General features: G+C 43.1%; 1 protein-coding gene across 4 annotated transcripts in view; it reads left to right on the forward strand.

Moving 5' to 3' along the window:
* The window catches only part of TSPOAP1 (TSPO associated protein 1), a 316,942-nt gene that overhangs the window by 262,687 nt on the left and 32,233 nt on the right, over positions 1 to 22,022 (forward strand). For all 4 annotated transcript variants that reach the window (XM_075335393.1, XM_075335394.1, XM_075335395.1 and 1 more), the window contains 6 exons: positions 5,131 to 5,397; positions 5,759 to 5,917; positions 7,369 to 8,421; positions 10,012 to 10,120; positions 10,210 to 10,403; positions 10,954 to 11,122. In XM_075335393.1, the coding sequence (XP_075191508.1) occupies positions 5,131 to 5,397; positions 5,759 to 5,917; positions 7,369 to 8,421; positions 10,012 to 10,120; positions 10,210 to 10,403; positions 10,954 to 11,122 (1,951 nt within the window). The remainder of the gene's footprint in view (positions 1 to 5,130; positions 5,398 to 5,758; positions 5,918 to 7,368; positions 8,422 to 10,011; positions 10,121 to 10,209; positions 10,404 to 10,953; positions 11,123 to 22,022) is intronic.

Genomic DNA, 22,022 nt, shown 5'->3' on the forward strand with positions numbered 1-22,022 from the left:
CTTCCTTCCTTTTGTCCGGCTCCTGTTCATCGCTTTGAAAAAGCGTTGCATACTCTGGATCTGGTGCGGGCGCTCCGGATCTATGTGTCTCGCACCGCTGCTATTAGGCGGTGCACCTCTCTTTTTGTGCTAACCACAGGCCGGCGTAAGGGCCTCTCTGCTTCTAAGCCGACCTTAGCCCGTTGGATCAGGTCCACCATTTCAGAGGCCTACCTGTGTTCTCAGGTGCCTCCCCCGCCGGGGATCAAGGCACACTCGACCAGAGCTGTCGGTGCCTCTTGGGCTTTCAGGCACCAGGCTACGGCTCAGCAAGTCTGTCAGGCTGCCACTTGGACTAGCCTGCATACCTTTTCAAAGCACTACCAAGTGCATGCTCATGCTTCGGCAGATGCGAGCTTGGGCAGACGCATCCTTCAGGCGGCTGTCGCCCACTTGTGAAGTTAGGCTCCGCCTACTTCTCAGTTGTTTTGTTTATTCCCACCCATGGACTGCTTTGAGACGTCCCAATGTCTGGGTCTCCCATAGGAACGATAAAGAAAAAGAGAATTTTGTTTACTTACCGTAAATTCTTTTTCTTATAGTTCCGTATTGGGAGACCCAGCTCCCTCCCTGTTGCCTGTTGGCACTTTCTTGTTCCGTGTGTTATTACCGGCTGTTGTCGTAGACAGAGACTCCGGTTGTTCCGGTTCTTGCTCTGTTTTTACTTGTGGGTGGCTATTCTCCTTCAGCTTTTGCACTAAACTGGTTAGATCTGGTTCTCCAGGGGGTGTATAAGCCCAGAGGGAGGAGCTACACTTTTGAGTGTAGTACTTTGTGTGTCCTCCGGAGGCAGAAGCTATACACCCAATGTCTGGGTCTCCCAATACGGAACTATAAGAAAAAGAATTTACGGTAAGTAAACAAAATTCTCTTTTTTTTTGTATCTAATCTGTTTACTCTTCTCTACATCTTTATCCCTCACCTGTCTGGTGTGTTCCTTGGTTTTCATGGTTCTGTTTATCCCTAATATTTTCAAATAAATATCTGAGGCCTTCACAGAACAGCTGTAGTTGCACAGGGAATATATTACACAGAGGTGGACTTAATTTACTAATTGCATGACTTGTTGATACAATTGGTCACGCAGGATTTTATTTGGAATTATCAAACTACAGGGGACAGAATACAAATGCACGTCACAATATTCAGATTTATATTTTTAAAACATTCCGTAGACTGCTCACGTACACGTTTAATGAACTTCCAGTAATGCGGAGTGCACCCCATGAAGCTGGGAAGCGTCCACCCTGCTTCACAGGCATACTGACGTGGCCGAACTGAGCTGCTCACGTACACAAGATTTCCAGAAGCTTCGGTGATGCCGGCTCGTAGAAATCATGTCTAGAACATTCTAAAAAGGGCCGACTAGTCTGGGGAATTAACTAGTCACAGGCCTAATTAGCATAGGGACAGCGAGGTTTATAAGTCGTTTTTTTAAACATTTATATCGGTGACTTGTGTTATACAGGGCTGGTTATGGAGGGAATTTGGGCATATAACTATCAATGCTGCTGGGTTGGAGGGAATAAGGAACCAGACAGGTTCCCTTTTAATAACTCTGATCGTTCTTCTCTGCACTCACTTTAGTTCAGCTATATCCTTTTTATATACTGGAACACAAAACTGTTCACAGTATTCCAAGTGTTGCCGCAATAGTGACTTATACAGAGGCAAAAATATGTTCTAGTCTTAAAAGTCTATACCTCTTTAATACCTCCTATTATTAAAAAGCAATATTTTTGTAAATATTTTGTTATATTTTCGTGGGACAACATTAAAGATCTGATACAATGTAAGGCCTCATTCACACATCAGAATCTTTAATCAGTATTTCATCACTATATTTATTTGTCAAAACCTGGAGTGTCTCCAAAACTGAGAACAGGTATCAGTCTTTCTGTAAGTTCTACATCTGGCTTTGACAGACAAACATTGATGCAAAAATACTGAAGTTAATATCAAAACCGCTGCAACAAAAGTGAGTACACCCCTTGGTGAAAATGGCCAAATTGTGCCCAAGGTGTCAATATTTTGTGTGACAACCTTTATTTTCAAGCGCTGCCTTAACGTCTTCACTACACATAACGTACTGGGTACGTCTTGGATCGTGTCAGGTAAATCCCTGCACATGTCAGCTGATTTGAACAGCTGACATGTGCGGCTATCAGGCACGAGTGGAATCACTACCCACTCGTGCCTGTTAACCCCTTACATCGCACTGTGAAAATGTCACAGCGCGCTGTACGTGCTAGCCACAGTAAACATTCACTTACCCGGCACCATCGGAAGTCACGTGGATTGTAATCACGTGGCTCCAATGGTTGTCACGGTAGCACAGGGTCATGTGATGACTATCATGAGTCAGTTCCTCTCACAGCCGGCAGAGGGACATGTGTGAAAGGAGAGCAGCTTTTCTGCAAATCAGAGCAATGCTGCTCTGATCTACAGAAAAGAATGAGCGATCAGACTGCTGATCCTTATAGTCCCCTAATTAAAAAAAAGTAAACTTTTTTAAAAAAAAATAAAAAATAATAAACATTGAAAATTAAAGGTTTAAAAAAATAAGAATATACACATATTTGGTATCGCCGCATTCAGAAATGCCTGATCTATCAAAATATAAAATCAATCTGATCGGTAAACAGAGTAGCGGCAAGAAAATCCAAACACCAAAATTACGTTTTTTGGTCACCGCATATTTTGCGCAAGATGAGAACAGGGTATTAAAACGTAGCATCTGCGCAAAAATTAAAAGTTAAAAACGCCAGCACGAGATGCAAAAAATGAGCCTTTGATCCTCAAAAAATGAAAATGCTACGGATCGCGGAAAATGGCGCAAAAAGTGCGCCTTTTTTGGACAAACGTGTGAATTTAATTTAACCCCCTTAGATAAAAGTAAACCTATTCATGTTTGGTGTCTACAAACTCCTACCGACCTGAGGCATCACAATGACACATTAGTTGTACCATATAATGAACATGGTGAATAAAATATCCCAAAAACAATCAGGCAGTCACAGGTTTTCTTTTTAAATTTTCGCACTTGGAAGGTTTTTGTTATTTTACAGTACACTATATGGTAAAACTAATTGTTTTATTCATAAGTACAACTTGTCCCGCAAAAAATAAACCCTTATATGGCAAGATTAACAGAAAAATAAAAAAGTTACGGCTCTCAGAAGAAGGGAAGGGGAAAAAAAAACGGAAAATCACCCTGGGGCCGAAGGGGTTAAAGAGAACCAACCAGCAGGATTTCATATATAAAGTAAAGCCAGTGCTGTACTGGTGCTAGGATGCTGAATGTAAGCATAACTTTTGTTCAGAGATTGATGTTTTTATTTCAGAAATATGTGTAAGTAAAGTTCCAATAATGCACTGCTATTTGGTTGACAGGTGGAACAGGGGTAAGAATACGTGGGTCGGGTCTTGCTCTCTTTTCCTGCCCCTGTCTGCCTGTCTGGCCTTCCTCCCCCCCTGTTTTTTGGCCAGGTTCCTCTGAAGCTTGCGGCTTGTGTTCTTCTGGGTGAGGTCTGTGGTGAGCTGATTTTGGGGCTGGTCTCCGCTTCTGTTGTGATCGTGCGTGCTCCCGCAGACACAACGAGAGCAGAGGATGCAAGTGCACATGCACCGCCCTCATATAGCACATACGACAGTCCAATGCAGGAAGAAAGAGTGTTCACAAAGATTGCGCTTTATGCAGAGGCCAACTCTGACGCCATGTTAGTGAACAATTTTTTGCAATACTTACAAATGCTACTGTGGAATTAACGTCTATGATGGCATCAGGGGGAAGAAGGCCAGGCAGGAGATAGGAACAAGAATAGAGAGCAAGACCTGACCCACCTAGTCCTGCCCCTGTATAACCTGTCAGTCAAATAGCAGTGCATTGCTGGAATTTTACGTGCACATATTTCTGAATTAAAACATCCAATCTCTGAACAAAAGCTATGCTTAGATTCAGCATCCTAGCGCCAGTATAGCACTGGCTTTATTTTATATAGTAAAATCCTGATTGTTGGTTCCCTTTAATAGAGATGAGTGAACCTGAGGCTCGAGGTTTGGCTTCAGAAACAGACTTAAAAAAAAAAACTAGGTTCGGCTTCGAGGTGTGAGAGAGTGACAAGAACGAACCTCTCAAGCGAGCAGCGCTGTGCTTGGGTATGAGTGATGCACAGCCCTGTGTGGGCCGCATGCAGTATTTGATCGTCTCACATTTGGGGGTTAAATCAGCTTGATCTTATGTAGGGTACACACACACACACACACACACACACAAAATATATATAATATATATAAACCCCGGCCACCGTTTCACGGAAATGTTTTGCTTATGGGCCATTATAATATAAAAAAGCAAAAAAGAATATCAATACTTACAGCAAGATGAAATTGCAGCTGTCTATTGCTCAGGCCAAAAGCCGATCAAACACTGCACGCGGCTCACACAGGGCTGTGCATCACTCATACCCAAGCACAGGGCTGCTCGCTTGAGAGGTTCATACTCATCACTCGCTCACACCTTGTCTTTTTTGAAGTCGGTTTCTAAACCTTGAGTCTTGGGTTCGCTCATCGCTACCCTTTAACTTTCTTGGGCATGGAGTTCACTAGATCTTCACAGCAACCACTGGAATCCTGTTCCACTCCTCCATGTTGACATCAAGAAACCGGTAGATGTTAGAGACCTTGCTCTGTCCATTTGAGGAGGCCCCACATATGCTCAATAGGGTTTAGGTCTTTGCAGACCTTTGCTATTAGCTTGTCTAAACAGGCTAGCAGTCACTTATTCTTAATGTGAAAGTTTCTAATGCAGTCTCTGTGCGCAAAACAACAGTATTACCATTCTATGAGCATGGGAGAGCGGTTGACCTATCTAAATAAAAACTAAAAAAGAAAAGCCATTAAACTATTGCTGATCATCAGTCCTTTATTGGCCCAATCGTGCTGTATAAACCCAGCTTTTAGTCACCTCCATTCTAATCCAGTTGCCTGCGTTTCTCTTTCAAAGTCATTGTCTTTTTATTTCTGTTAATTCTATTAGGTGTCCTAATTTTATTTTGCGTTCTATTAAATACCATGTGTAAACCTCTTTAGAAAATTCTTCCAAACACCAAAGAACTTGAAATAAGTGACAAAGGAAATACGAGTGGCCTGCCGATGGGTATAGGCTGGAGTAAAGAGAACAGTTCGGAGGGAAATACAGCTGCCAAAGATGAATGCTCTAGTCCGGAGACTGGGTTACCCGAGGAAGCGGAAACGACCAACTTACACTGCCGAGGGGTTTCCATTGCAGACTTTCTTGAAGTAAACAAAAATGAGAATAAGGAGTCAAGCCTGACTAATGTCAGTTATGAAGCAGAGGTTAGTAGCTACGGAAGGTGTAAGACAAATTTCTGGACTGTTGATGAAATATTGAAAAATTCTGAGTCTTTATTAAAAAATGTTTATAAATTTCAAATTTTAATATAGAATTGCTAGAACTACTCTAAAAGTTGTGTTCCCTAAAACATCTACGTTGGATTACTTAAAACTTATTGACACTTAAGTGTCAAACATGTCCACATTATTTTCTGTTAAAATAGGTTAAAATAGATTGTTTTGTAATTTTTGAAGATTTCAGTTTAGACCATGTAACTATATTTTATTATGGGGCGTTTCAAGACAAGTTTGGCTCACCTATTTTTAGTTTTCCAACTAAAACTAGGATACATTGAAATTACAGTTGGACAAACATCCAAGTGTACATCATGATCACAGCCGAAGTTCTAACCTCTCTGATATCCTGGAGGAAGAAGAGGAGGTGGAAGAAGATTGCAATGTTCATAGTGCCAAAAATTGGGGAACAACATCAACAAGCACACATGGATACAGTTCTGGAAAGGTATGAGGTTCAGGCTTTGTAGTTAAGACTTTTGAAAATATTGTTAAAAAAGAAAAAAACTAGACAGCTTAGAAACAGAAAAACCTGTAAATGCCTTGTGATTTATTTATTTTTTTTAATTAGATAATTTTTTATTAAACAATTTTGGTTTAGAGAAAACATTCATACATGTAAGTATACAAAACAGTCCCCATCCCACTGTGATCACATTATTTAAAGAATTATCTAGAGATTTTAAAAAATGACTGCTGCCTTCCAAAAGCATTCCCCTTGCCCTTGTCTTCAGGTTATGTCAGGCATTGCAGCTCGGCTCCATTAAAAGGGAATATTGCAAATCTACAATAGCCCACACAAGCTGTAGACAAAGGTGGCTGTGGTATTGGGAAAAGGCAGTCTTGTTTTTTTTGGTTAACCCCTGACATGCAATTGATGTACATGTGCATTCGCACTCTCTTTGTAGTGTACCAATGCTGTATGCAGTTGGAAAGAGTCCACCAACCATGTACTTCCAATGGATTCTTAAGCCTCCATTCATCTGATTTGAGAAAGGGTTTCCTCTTGCATTTGTCTATATACCTTTCTTCCTATATATACAATACCATAGGCAACCATGCTTACACGGTTACCCAAAAGTACAGATTTTCTACACATTAAGTCCCCCTTCACACGTCCATGATAAAAATGTAAGTTTTTCACAGTCCGTGTTGGAGGTGCGTATGGCCATCTGTGTGTCGTGATTTTGGCACTTGTTTGTTCTCGGTGTGCCGTGATTTTGGTACATGTGTGTTCTACCTGTGCTATCAATAATAGCACACTGAGATCAGGGACTTTTTACGCACCTATCCCCGGCGCTGCTGTCTCCGGCGCTGTTGCTTCTGGGTCAGCGGTGCAGTGAATATTCATGAGCATAATGAGCGGGCCCGGAAGCAAGTGACAGCAGTGGCGTAGACCACAGTGTTGGAGACACGTGAGTATAGAAAATCATTTTATTTCAAAGTCACATGTTTTCTCCTGTATGTGTCATACTGATGTCACACAGATCAAATCAGTGTGTGGTCCGTGTGACATCAGTGCTGCCAGAGAAAAATGGACTTGTCTCCCTGCGGAACAGACTGACATATGTGTGCCCCACACGGACTCACGTCCGTGAAAAAACACAGATGTGTGCGCAGACACATTGATTTTAATGGTTCTGTGTTTGTCTCGGTCTCCAGTATGTATGAAAATGGACATCATACGTACTGGGATCACAGACGTGTGATGGGGCCTAAGAGATGGTCACTTCCCTCAAGAACAAAAGTCTAACAACATTTTCTAATGTGTGTAGCTACCAATAAGCTTCAGTATCTATAAAATGCCCACCCCAGTTTGGCAGGTTTTGTTTCTTTACATTTGTTACACTTTTACATTATATGATTTTGCTTTGTGATTCCTTTCAAAAATTTATTTAGTTCGACTATTGTGAGACAGACAGTGATGAGGAAATTCTTGAAAGGATCTTGGATATACCTTTACAGAAACATTGCAGTAAAAAATTATTTAGCATCCCAGAGGTGACGGAAGAAGAGGATGACGAAGATGAAGATCTTTCACTTCACAGTGTTTCTAAGAGCCCACACTGTATCAAGGAGCCCCAGAAATACCAATTTGGAAGCTCCCATAAAGCCTTCTCCGAAAAATCAGGTCATATAAGTTGTTTAAATGTACCTACCGAGACCCCCATGAAAGGGAGTGTTGTGAACAACAAAAAAATGGAATATATAGAAGACAACGTCTTTCTTGATGAGGATGAAGATTGTTGTCTCAAATCAAAAGGTTGTTTTTGTCCATCTTCATCAGACATAAAGCCTCCAGTCTCCGACACCCAAATGTGGAAACCTAGAAGGACTGGCTATTATAACGATAAGGCTTATGTCACAGAACCGAGCCGAAAAAAGCAGAATGACAGTCGTGAGCATTGCAGCCGAATGTCCACAAATTCTAATCAAGGTGGAATTTACAGCTCCAGATCCTACAAACTGAAGGAGCCGGCATCTAGTGGTACAGCGCGAGACACTACCCAAATGAACCACAAAAGCATAAAAAATAAACCTACTCGAAGGCGTCGTCTGCCTGGTTCCACAAATTATAAACCAAAAGCCCCCAGTTCTTTCAGCAGCAGACATTTAGAAATTGATATAGAATATGATACGGAAGATGAGGATGAGCCATCAGTCCCCGTCCAGATTACTAGCCGAGCCAAAGCTGACCTTTGGGAAGACGGCTCTCAGACTGACAGGGATGGATGGAGTGAAAGCTCTGGTTATTCTGAGCCGATCCAGTACACCAAAAGGAAAAATGATGTGAAGAAAGTGATTAAAGAACAAAGCGCAGGAGAATATATTCAGAAAACCCCATCTCTTCCCCACACTGGATTACCTCCACCAAACTGCAATAAAGATGATCCAGTTTCCAGAGCAGCAAGTAGAAGTATGCGATCAGTTCGGTGGGAAAGTGATGGAAAGGTGACGTTTGAGTCCCCAATGCTTCCAGTGATTTGCTCAGCTGTTCTTTTATTTCCCGGTGTCTAGATGCCTTATGTAGTGGCTGCAGCTTTGTTCAAACCATCTCTTCCTAGATTGCTTTTATACACTATGAAGCTGAAAAAACAAAGCATTCTGGAGCTTCTGCCTTGTGATTTGTCTGCTTTGCTTTAAGTGCTTTGTAGAGCGATGTTATAAAAACCATCAAACATACAATACTCCTCATTACAAAAATTACATAATCAGCTTTTATAGTCTTAAAAAGAACCTGCCGCCACTTCTGACTTGTGCAAGTTCTTCATGAAATAGCAATTCTGCAGCATCATGTCTTACAACTCTGCATTGTGCCTTCCTTCGGTAATTCCTTCTGAAGGCTTCAGATGAAATTGCCAGCTAGGTGTTACCCTTCCTCTTGTCAAAGGGGCGTGTCTCCACATTCTGATGCTTTCAGTACTGATTGTCAAGGGACACGCCTGAAATATGAACACACAGTTGTCATTTAATTCTTACATTTCTAGGTGGATAACAGCACAACCCAAAGTTATAAGCACAACACAAAGTTACAAGTAAAAACGCTCCAGATTTGTTTCATTTATTAGTAATAGAATTCGTTACTAAAATGGAAATTTCAGGACATTAACAGTCAGAATTGCTGGTATGACCTGTGCACTGCCTTTCTTTAGTACCCCATTTTGACCTGTGAATGTAACTTGTGGAATTTTTGTATTAGTAATGGAAGTATAAGGCCCTTGTGCGCACACTGCGTTTTTTTTCCTATAGGTTTTGCTGCAGAATTACGGCAGCTTTTCTGCAGCAAAAAAAGAAGTAGCATGTCACTTCTTTTCTGCAGGTACCTGAGTTTTTGCCATAGATAATGGTAAAAAAAACGCAGGGATCAACCCGCAGTAACACCGCATGCGGTTTCCGGGTGCGTTTTTACTGCGTTTTTTGCCGCGGGTGTGGAATTCTGCCAGAGGATGCGGATTTTTCCTAAGAAAAGCAAATTTCCCAGTGCGCACAGACCCTTAAGGCTGCTTTACACACAACGATATCGCTAGCGATCTCGTTAGCGATGTGACATGCCAGATCGCAGATAAGATTTGCTGAGATCGCTCATGTGACCGCCGCATAAAACACGACTTATGAGCGATCTCGGCAAATCATATGTGCGATCTTACGTGTTACAGCGCTAGCGATATTGTTGTGTGTAAACCGGCCTTTAGTCTCTTAGGTTTTCTCGTATATTATTAAATCAGTGTTCAGTCTCCATCGCTGGTCACGCATTGTTACAGATCTCTCCATTTCTATTATATTTTGAAAGAAGTGCAAGTCAGTATATCACTAAAAGAAATAAATCTTTACAATAAATTTGATTTAAAAAAGATCTAATCTGCATCATTCATAAAGCAGGATTGATGTAAATTTTTAAGGAGTATTGTATGAAATCCTTGTTCCTTGAAGCATTTCGGTTGTGTGCGCTCTCAGCTTGGCCTCATCCAAATTGTGGTGTCATTTGTTAACGAGTTAAAGGCAACACAACCTTTTTTGTTCATTCTATTGGTTTGTCTATAGGAGGATTTGCCTGAAGATCCAAAAATGCAATTACACCTCAGTCCTACTAGACACATGGCATCAGAAAGAAAGTCTAGTACAAGCCGCCTTACATCAGACTCCGAGTCGGGTATATTTTTCAGTATTCTTTTTCAGTATCCATGTTCATGTGAATGGTTTTATGTTGGGGGTTTAACAAAGTTGTTTTTTCTCTGTCAGATGTTATGTATTTTGCACAGTCGGAGTGTTATCAAGAAAAAATATTAGAAGATAAAAACTGCCCCTCTAGTGACCTGGATGCAGAATCTGCAAGGCTATTTGTCGCACTTTTTGATTATGATCCAGAGACTATGTCCCCGAATCCTGAGGCTTTTATGGAAGAACTTCCCTTTAAAGAGGGACAGATTTTACAGGTACTGCAAAATTTAACTTTATCTAGTTAAAGGTTTTGCTGTCTCTCTGAGGCTATGTTCACACAGGGCTTTTTTGGTAAGTTTTTTTTCCTGATCAAAACCTGATCTTGTGGCAGGAAATCTCCTTTGAGTCATCTGCGTTTTTCATGCGTTTATTAGTGCCGTTTTTGCGGCGGATTTCTTTTTTTTCTACAAAATGTGTTGTATCAATGAAAAAACGCAGCAATTCTGCAGCAAAGAATTGACATGCTTATTCTTTAGAAACCTGACCAAAAACGCAAATATTTGACAAAACAGGAAAAAAACCTGACGACTTTGTGTGTGCATGAGATTTCAGAAATCTCATAGACTTTGCTGGGATTGTAAAAAGCAGCTCTTTATTAGCATGGATTTGCATAAAACTAGGGCAAATCTGCAGCTAAAAAATGCAGCAAAAACTTACCAAAAAAGCCCTGTGTGAACATAGCCTAACTCTTGTATTCGCAAATCAACGAAAAACTACAGTAAAGACAGCTTCAACCAAATAAAAAACTAAACCTATTATTTGTAGGTGTTTGGTGATAAAGATTCAGACGGCTTCTATCAGGGAAAATGTGAAGAAAGAACTGGATACATCCCTTGTAACATGGTCTCTGAATTGCATATTGAGACTGAAGAAGTCAGAATTCAGCTTTTGAGACAGGGTAACCTGACACCATCTTCTCTACTGAATGATATGGGTAAGCTCTCTTCATTGTGGTCTTACTCAAATTCTTTATATCTATCGAGCACAATATCTTATCAAGGCAGTTTAGCCTCTCACTGTATTCTTATAATCTTTGTCTATGTGGAAGAATTATGGAGGGGAAGATAATCCGTGTTAAACAGCAGGCAGAGAAGACAGACACTGATCATGTGAGGCTGTGCTGACGCCTCATGGGATTTTTAGCAGTGCATAAAGGAGTTATCCCTTACTTTTACTAATTTCATTTTTTATTCATCAATCGTGTTTTCATGTGCCACTAAATACATCCATACTCTTAATATATCCTGTTTCCCCGAAAATAAGAGCTAGCAGGAGTTTTCAGGGAGGCTTAAATATAAGACATCCCACGAAAATAAGACCTAGCAGCGGTCAATAATGAAGTGTCCATGCAGCGGTAAAAAAGTTAAAGATACTGCAGGACACTTCATTATAGACAGCGGACACCCCCAAAAGGACAGAAGAAAGAAGATAGAAGACCCTGCAGTCATACTCCCCAGATGCCGACCAGGAGCAGGGTAACACATCAATGTCCTGCGGCTGAACACACACACATACAATCACACTACAGATCGCATCCATACAGACCCCACATCCAGCGATATCGCTTGCTTCTCGGCGGCGTAAGGGCCTGCGCCACTGTGCGTTGAGCTTCCAAGACCTCCAGGATGATCACATGGCCGGAAGCACGTGGTATCACTGGATGTGGTGAGTATGTGCGCACGATTGTACTGGTATGTGCAATTTCGTGAGTGTGTGTTCTGATGTGTGACTGTGTGTTCTGATGTGTGTGTGCGTGTTCTGATGTGTGAGTGCCGGCCAGACGCAGGGGAGCTCAGCTGCTGGGAGATCACAGGGAGGAATGATGTGGAATCTGGTGTGTGTGTGTGTGTGTGTGTGTGTGTGTGTGTGTGTGTGTGTGAGATCTGATGTATGCGAGTGTCGGGCAGATTGCAGGCAAGGACCGCATTGCTGGGAGATCACCGGGAGGAATGATGTGGTATCTGGTGTGTGTCTGTATGAGTATGATTGTGAGTGTGATCTGATCTATGTGGGTGTCCGCCAGATGCAGGGGAGGACAGAGTGCAGCACACCTGCTGGGGAGATCACAGGGAGATGTGGGAGCCATACTGACGCCTGGGGCTGGTAAGTATGACAATCCTGGGAAGGGGGGGGTCTGCTTTTTGTGGGGGGTAAACTGACCCCCAACCATGTCTCCCCGAGAATAAGACATCCCCTGAAAATAAGACAAAGTGCTTTTTTCAGGGCAAAAAAAAATTATAAGACAGTGTCTTATTTTCGGGGAAACACAGTAGTAATATAAACCTTTTATGCCAATAGCATCAATTGGTGTCTGCCAGCTATAGCTTCTGATGTTTACATCCATCCCTTCCTCTCCACAGGCTACTGTGCTCGATTACTACAAGTTCTATCATGCATTGTAGTAGCCTGTGAGCCAGCATTTAGCATGCCCTCTCCATTCTCCACCCTGCACTGCTATTAGATATTGGGAGGTATCCGCAGGGTAGGTATCAGCTCATCTGGCAAATGCCAGATGGCCTGTACAGCCCTGCCACTCTGTGTTATGCACATTTTGGCACTTTTCAGCTGTCCAAGACAGTGATTCAATTACCTAAATGCTTTTCTTTTGAAATGCAGATCAAGGCACTTCACTAGCAAAGGTGTTGGCCCCTGCTGGTACTGCTGAATGAAACTGTCAGCTAAGCTTGCATGAGGCAAACTGTCATTCTTCCAAAATGTCCACAGCCTCAATCAGTAGCCTAGTGACAACTTCCTTTCATGTGGCCCTATTTCTGTGCTGGAAATGGAAGTATCAATGGAGGGAAAAGAATCTGTATAACAGTCCAGTACTATGTGATCCCACCTGAGATGCGCTCATAGAAGCTATACGTCTAATACAAGTATATGTTAAAAAGTATTGTTTTGAAGAACTACGGTATATGACAAGGTGGTGAAAAAGTAGTGTAAAACCCTTTTAAATGCAAGGTGAAATTTAGGATTGAAGATGAAGTATGAAAAAAAGCAAAGTTTAGGCTGAACTAAAGGGAAGTAAACATACCATATACATGAGAAGTGCAGTGTGTGACGGCCAGTCACGTGGGGTGTAGTTATGAGGATGGCTTCTTTAAGCAAATAAACATAGTTCCACCTTAATGGTTTACAACTGAAAAAATTGTAACTAAAAAGGAAGAGCAGCATTTTAAAACGTTCTTGCATAGTGCTGTGGTATTCTTTTGAAAATGTGGTCAATTTGATTAACAAACAGCTTCTTCCTTAACACTATTTTCACATTGCGCGGCATTAATTACATTGTATTTTCCAAGCTGCTGTTTCCTATCTCATGCAGGGGAAAAAAAGGACAAGTCATTAAATAAAATGAGTGCTATTTTGTTACCTCCCAAAACTGCAACAGAGAGGAGTTATTTTTTTTTTTATTTTTTTTTTTCTTCTTAAAGGAATTTTCCAGTTTTACATGCTGCACCATTAGAGAGTTCTCACTTGGTATAAGGTGAGAATGTTGCCACCGCGGTTTAGCGTGCAGAGGGGTTATAATGAGTTGAGTCTCACTTCCTGTCACGTATTACTCAGAAAAACTACCCATATTAATGGGCATTGTGTAATTCATAGTTCATCCTATGGTAGCGCTGTAAGGACATTTTACACTTAAAAAGCTCGTCCAAAGAGCAAGTTTTATCACAGGACAGATGATGAATGTAAGATCACTGTGGGTCCAGCTGCTGAGATCCCCCCTCCCCCCTCTGATCCCTAAAATGAGATGGCCAGAGACCCCTACATGAATCGAGTGTTAGTGAATAATAGCAGTAATCTCACATGCACACAAGCACTCCATTGATGAAGGGGTCGGTCTGGTCCAATGGTTGTCGCTGCTCTTGGGTCCGGTGCCTCCTCTCTTCCGTCCATCGGCATCCTTCTTCCCAGCTCCATGGGGACGACGAGTCCTACGTCATCCACACAGAGGCCTCGATGGCGCTCCTGCGCATGAGCACGTTAATCTGCCATGCTGAGGGAAGAGCAAAGTACTGTAATGTGCAGGCGTGTGGTAAAGTCAAACACTACCCGCACATGCACACTACAATACTTTGACCTGCCCCCAGCAGGGCAGCTCAAAGTGCGCTTGTGCAGAAGCACCATTGAGGCCTTTGTGTGGATGACATAGGAGGCATCAGCCACACAGAGCTGGGAAGGGGGATGGGGATGGACAGAAGAGAGGAGGTGCTGGACCCGAGAGCAGCGATGCCCATTGGACCGGACCGCCCCCAAGTGAGTATAATAAAGATCTTTTTTTTTTACCTTATACAGCGTGGCCTGGGCTCTTATAGACAGTATTCTGGAATGCTGTATATAAGTGCTTACAGGTGGTGGCGGCAGCTCATCAAAACCTATCATGTGAATAAGTGATCTACCATCTGTTGTTTTTGGGCGAATCCAGTTAGAGCTGTGTTTCCCAAACTTCAGTCCTCGGGGCACGTAACAGGTCATGTTTTCAGGATTTCCTTGATTCCATTCCCTGTGCACTGCAAAGGAAGTCCTGAATATGTGATGTTTTGGGGCCGTGAGGACTAGAGCTTTAGGAAACACTGATTTAGAGTGATCTAATACATATCACTGGTTAATTTTCTAAACTGTATGTCCAGCCACTTGTCGGCTTAGTAGTGGGACACAAAATGTTCACCTTATTGTTAACCCTTCCTAATAGTCACCATACATGTATCTACCAGAAGTCTCAGTGCATTGTATGGAGGGAACTTTGGAGCTACGTGCCAGGTGACTGTCGGTTAGACGGCTGACGCCTATCTGCAGTGGCCACAGAAGTTGCCAGCTCTAACCACAGCAGTAGAACCCCCTAGTTGTCATGGTCAATACTGACTGTGTAACATTTATATTTGAATTATAGAACGTTAAAATGTAATATTACTGCAGCGATAATGACCCACAACAGAGGCATTTGTTTATATCTTCTAATGCATTTTATGGTGAATTAAATGGTAAAAATAGAAACAAAAAGAGGAATAAGTATCTTCCAAAAATTAAAGGGAACCAATCACCAGGATTTTCGTATATATCCTAAAGCCAGTGCTATACTGGCACTTGCAGGCGGATTCTATACATACCTGTAGTGGTCAGCTCAGATGTTTAGGTTTTGAAATCCAAGAAAGTGAAGTTTATAAAATGAGCAGCTTCTTGAGTGACAGTTGCACTGGAGCAGATAATATATTCATAGTTATCTCCTCCCTCTGTTAGAATTAGCATAAGCATTATACAAATGACTCACTTTGTCTAGCAGTACCTGTGTGAGTTCATACCCATGTGACCTGGTATCCAGCGTTGGTGGCTGAGGCCCCGCCTCTTCTGGTCACATGGGTATGACCTCACCACAGGTCCTGCTAGACAAAGTGACTCATTTGTATAATGCTTATGCTAATTCTAACAGGGGAGGGGATAATTATGAATATATGATCTGCTCCAGTGCAACTGTCACTCAAGAAGCTGCTAATTTTACAAACTTCACTTTCTTGGATTTCAAAACCTAAACATCCGAGCTGCCCACTACAGGTATGTATAGAATCTGCCTGATCAGTGATAGTGCCGGTATAGCACTGGCTTTAGGTTATATATGAATATCCTGGTGATTGGTTCCCTTTAAGCATTATTTACAGCAAAGATGGGCTGCAGTTGTGCATCGCCCAGGCCAAAAACTAGTACTCTAGCAGGTTGCAGCTAAGCCCCCACTAGTGGAGGCATCACAGGTGCAGGAGGAGAAAATCACACACATGCTTCCAAAAAATGTAGGGGACGATTTTTTTTTTTTGTACAGGATGCAGCCAGGCCCCTTTCAGTTAGGCCTTTCATATTCCTGTGCCTGTATGGTGCGCAGATGGAGTATAGCTTACCATCTGCCTGATCTAATAGTATGGGCATCACCTAATAGGCTGCGGGCTTGTGACTGTGCATCTGCATGTGTGAACAGCGCTCTATGCAAGCCATCAGTGTGCAGTTCTATCATCCAGCAATCGCCCCCTCCATTATTTGGATGTGTGTGTGTGATTTGCTTCTCCTGCACCTGTGATGCCTCAACTAGTGGGGGCTTAGCTGCATCCTGCTAGAGTACTAGTCTTTGGCCTGGGCGATGCACAACTGCAGCCCATCATTGCTGTAAGTAACGAATTAAATGGTAGCGATGAAAATTAAATCTCATCTCTCAAAAACAAACACTAAATGGCAACGTAGACTGAAAATAAAGTAAAACTGGCCATGGGAGGGAAGAAGTTAATAGACTAGTATGACTTGAATACAAACCAGTCATACCCTAATGTATGTACATACATCCACTAATGTACAAATATTTCAGTAACGTTACCTAGCAAATATTCTGTATCATCCAGTCATTGCTACTTGCTGTGATCAATGTAGTTAGATATTAGTTTTTTCTCTGTAACAGTTTATATAATTAAGAGTTCAGTCTGTGTAGATTTCCCAATTTGAGACTTCCCATGTCCAGAGCCAGTTGTCTGGGCTATTTCCCTATTAGTTCAGCTGTGAAAACATCCATAAATCATCCAATATTACTGGGCTAAGCTGTCCAACCAGTGAATTAGTACCAAAAAATAGTTGGTAAACTGGAGGAGCCTCAGCTGAGATTCTGTTCTGATAGCCGTAATCCCTAATAGAGTATGTCTACCCAAAATAAGTTGCATTTATAGGTGACATATGGCATTGCATATTGTATTCAGTAGTATTGCATTACGTTGATTATTTATTAGTACAACTAGAAAAAAGTTAGTAAGATGACTTACAAGGATTAATTGTGTCTGTATGACATTATTGGTCTCCCTCATTGTTATCTTTCTTTTGTGGTCACTCCATTACATTATAGTTAGATTTGAGCGAGTACCTAACTATTCGTACTCACTATACCCATAACGAGTACTGTCTAATACTCACGTATTCATTCCGAATAGTGTGTGCAATGCAAGTTAATGGGGAATACTCGCAATGTAATGAGTAACCTGAATGCCGTACTATTAATGCGAGAAGCAAATAGTACGGCATTTGGGTTAGGGCCGTTTCAGACATCCAGCATTTCGCTGGATTGCTGGATCAGTCACACTCCAGTACAGTGTAATACTGTACAATGGCATCGCGGAAAGCTCCGGTCACATGACAGCATGTGACCGGAGGTTGCCGCGATGCCATTGTACTGTATTACACTGTACTGGAGTGTGCCGGATCCGGCAAAACGCCGTATGTGTGAAATGGGCCTTACTCGTTTCTTTGGGAGTTTTTCCCCATTGACTTGCATTGCACACACTATTCGTGATGAATACGCGAGTATTAGACAGTACTCATTAGGAGTATAGCAAGTACGAATAGTTAGGTACTCGCTCAGCTCTAATTATAATGGCTTGTGCTAGTCAGACAAATGTGAACACGCTGAATGTGCTTCCATACCCATTAGTCATTTATTTAAATATTTATTTATTTATTTATTTTAATATTTAAAATTAGTATGGGTTATTATGGCAAATTAAGTCAGTGATTGCATTAGGTTGCTTATGTCAAACATGAAAAGCATAGCTCTCGTCCAGCCAGGCCTTTGTAGACTGCATCTGACATGCCTTTGACAGTGGTTACATATGTGTAATGGCCCTCATCACCTTTGGTTACAATACTCTTGTGCAATTATTTTATTTTTTTTTAACACTCTGGCAGTCACCCCCTGCAGCTCACGTTTAATACAGGCTATATCCAAGGTGACAGTTCCCATTTGATTACTTAGGGTGGCCAGTGTGGTATTGCAAGTGTTAATTGCTGCCAAGATTTCTCTTAAGGCCCCTTTACACACTGAGACTTTCTAGCGATCCTACCAGCGATCACAACCTGGCCGGGATCGCTACAAAGTCTCTGGTGAGCTGTCAAACAGGCATACCTGGAAAACGACGCAACAGCGATACGGACCTGCAGAACGACCTAGCTAGTCATTGGGGACGTTGTAAAGCACTTTTTGAAAGGGAAGTCGCTAACGAAGTCGCTGTAAAGGCCCCTTTGCACACTGAGACTTTTTAGCGATCATGCTGCACAGCGGGAAACAAAGGACCAAAGAATGGTCCTGAGAGATGTGTAGTGATCAGCGACCTCACAGCAGGGGCCAGGTCGCTGTTGTGTTTCACACACTGCAATGTCGCTGGGGAGGTCGCTATTACGTCACAAAACCGGTGACGTTACAGCGATGTCGTTTGCGATGTTGCAGTGTGTAAAGGGGCCTTTAGTGTGGGCTCAGCGGGGACAGACTCTGGCTGCTCCACATCTCCCCCTCCTCCACCCTCTATCACAGGCCCTGGCATCTGCAGGTGCTGGGCTGCTGAGCACGCAGGGCCCAGGGTACTCACGGCCTCCTCGCTGGATCTATGATCTTCTGGCTCCACGGTATGGTCGGCGCCTCCCTCAGACGTCACACCGGAGGGCAGATCCACAGCAGGAGCCACTCTGGCATAGCGCTCCAGCCTGCTCGCGACTCCCACTGCTCCACCTCGAGTCGGCATGGCTGCTGCCGGTGCCATCTTGGCTTCTGCAGAGACTCGCTCCTGCGCGTCCCTGTCTTTCTTGGCGGTACCGGTCGGCATGGCGCAGTGATCCCACGCTTCCCAGATGCCTGAGGGGGTATTGAAGCCTTCCAGGGTCAGTTATGCCAGTTATGAGGGCCAGTGTTCAGGATTAATTTAGGATCCAGGCAGGAGCTCTCCCGCGCCGCGTCCTCCCTACATGAGATCCAGGCCACGCCCCCACGTAAATCACATTTTATTTAGGCCAGCGTGATAAAGGTGGACTTCCACATTAGATGAACATTGACTGAGGCCAAAGGGGTTTTGTCAGCATGCCACATTGGTTCAGTCCCACGTGAAAACCTCCTGAGACCCTCTTAGGCTATGTGCGCACGTAGCCTTCTGCCCTGCAGAAATTTCTGCAGCGATTTCAACAGCACACGTGCGCTTCAAATCGCTGCAGAAAGAGTCCGTGATGAAAAAAAAAAAGCCGATTCCATGCGCTCTGAGTGCAGCCCCTGCCATAGACAGAGTGGGGGATGCATGCAGAGCGCAGGAAAGAAGTGACATGTCACTTCTTAGAATGCGCGCTTCGGGCAGCAGCCGAAGCGCTGCGCTCTAATACACCACGTGCGCACGTCTCCTGCATAATCTTCATAGATTGTGCAGGGGACGCAGGACGCATGCAGTTACGCTGCGGTGCAGATCGCAGCGTAACTGCATGCAAATACGCAACGTGTGCACATAGCCTTAATCTGCTGTGATGTTGAAGTAGTGCAATGGGCTACACATGTTGGACCCCTTTGGGCAGCCATTGTTTTTGCTGCTTGGTAATGGCTCCTAGACTACAAGTTTATATTGCTATGACTTGCTGCCTTTCACATTTTCTGTTCATGCTGCTAATGATAATTTATACACTGATAATATTCTGGATCAATGATAAATGATTTTTTTTTATGTTATAGTGCATTCACATTAGCCAATTAGTATCACTTGGGAAAAATAAGCAAATTGCTAGGTGTCTTAAGCAAAGCAGGTCTTCACAGCAACGGTCTTGTCAGTTGTTACAGTGCACTAGCTATGGGACAACAAACTATTTTTGCATAAGTGTTTTATGCATTTCAATATATAAAGTGAATCTGTCAGCTTTCACATGAGCAGTATAATAGTAAATTTTGTTTTGTATTTTAGGGCAAAAAAAACAGTTTCAGATTTAGGCAGAGAGGGAGCCTGTGAGTCACATTTCTCCCACCCATTGTGTACAGATGTACAAATAATATTCCAATAGTGGAACGAGTCTACAAAGTTAGACCCATATCACCGCCAATGAGTATATGCAGTGAAATGAGATATTGTTATGGACAAAAGAATGTTATCCTTTATTCTTGAATCTAAGGGGTAATGTTTCCCCCTGTGGAGAACGACATACCTATAGGTCCGAATGAGGAGGCTCATGAGCCATGCAATGCTTCTCTGAGAAATTAAATATGCAAATTGCCTCTTCACAGGGAAAGAGGACTTGACCTCTAGTGCCACTTATTGGATTGCTGCTTCCAATTGTTGGCGCTAGAGTTCAATTCCTCTTCCTCTCTGGAGAGGCAATTTGCATATCCTTTATTCTTAAAGGATGTACATTGCGTTTAGGCTGAGGACCAGAAGAAGGCTGAAATCCTCAGCCAAACAGTCTACATCTGTTAGGAAGAAATTATTCCATTATTCTTAGATCTTATACAGGAGGATATGGTTTCCAGAACACAGGGCCTGCAGCTTAGCAATATCCACAAGTCTTATTTATGTTCTCTATGGAGTTGTGCTCATTCATTTGCACAAGACACCAATGTGCGCAGATAAATTACTGCACAGGAAAATATAGAAGTTATCAACTACTACGCTTAGATAGCACCCCCGACCCCCTTCTTTTACTCTATTTGAGGGCGCTCCTTTTGTGAGACATACAAGTAAAGCTGTCCATCTATCCCTGTGGTTGGGGAAGCTTGATTAACATGTCATTCCATAAATAAGCTCGGAGCTTGCTACTATGTGTCTTGTAGGAAGATGAAAATTAAGCATTTGAATATTTCCCTAAAGTTTGGATTGCTATTTCATTAAAGGGGTTATCCGGTTCATTTTACTTATTTTTAATTATTTCACTATTGGGCTACATAGTGGCAGGTAGGTATATAACAACTACTTATCCACCCTGCTGTCAGCACCTATCCCCCGGCTCAGAGTGGTCATGTGACCGCTCCTGCCGGGATTTTGCTGTGATATCCCGACGACAGGGGCAGGATCTTATGCTCGCCTTGTAGACGGGCATCACAGCCGACGTCATGTAGCCACCCTGCTGCAGACCAGGTACAGTGTGATGCAGTCCCCTCCCCACTTTCCGTACTCTGCCCCACCCCCTGTGCGCTGCTATCTGTGTCCTATATATGCCGGGGCCCTGGACTGACGGGGGCCCTCTCTGTCGAGGACACCTTTAGCACTGTTTGCCCGAGGGTGTCCTCAGCTCTTTATGATGTATGGGGCCCTGGTAACTGTTTCCCCCCCTCCCTCGTGCACTGTCTTTCTGCAATATGTGATGAATGCAGCCTCCATTGCTCCTGGCTTTTGAATACAGTGGGAGCAGAGACCAGGGATGTCACCTGACACCAGCGGTCAGCAGCACTGAGCTATACATCACTCAGCTGTAAAGGAGCTACACTCATCACAGCACAGAGGGGAAGCATAGAGAGAGCATGGGTGAGAGACAGCGCGAGGGGGCAGAGAAGAAAGTGCAGAGGGAGAGAATAGAGTGCAAGGGTGAGGGACAGAGCGGAGGGTATGCTGGGGGGGCAGAGGACACAACGCAGGTGGGAGAGAATAGAGTGCAAGGGTGAGAGACAGAGCAGGGGGTGCTGTGGGGGCAGAGGACACAACGCAGGGGGGAGAGAATAGAGTGCAAGGGTGAGAGACAGCGGGGGGTATGCTGGGGGGCGAATAGGAGATGTAGGACGAAGAGAAGAGAGTTAATGAGGGGGGATTAAATTATACAACTGTGTGTGTGTGTGTGTGTGTATGTTTGGGTGGTTGTATGTGTGTATATGTCTACTATAGACTCACAGTAGGGGCTATATATTCTTTTCATTACATAATAATAATTTATATATCAGGTGCTGGGGCAGAATATTGACAGCCAATGAGTGTGCAGAGGGTGGGCAGAGGGCGGTGCCAGCTGTGACTGAAGTTCGGCAGTCAAACATGTCATATTTGGTTGAGCTGCAGGTAAATAAAACCGCTACAGAGAGAATAAAG

Source organism: Anomaloglossus baeobatrachus, chromosome 2 (genome assembly GCF_048569485.1).
Source record: "Anomaloglossus baeobatrachus isolate aAnoBae1 chromosome 2, aAnoBae1.hap1, whole genome shotgun sequence".
NCBI classification, from domain to species: domain Eukaryota; kingdom Metazoa; phylum Chordata; class Amphibia; order Anura; family Aromobatidae; genus Anomaloglossus; species Anomaloglossus baeobatrachus.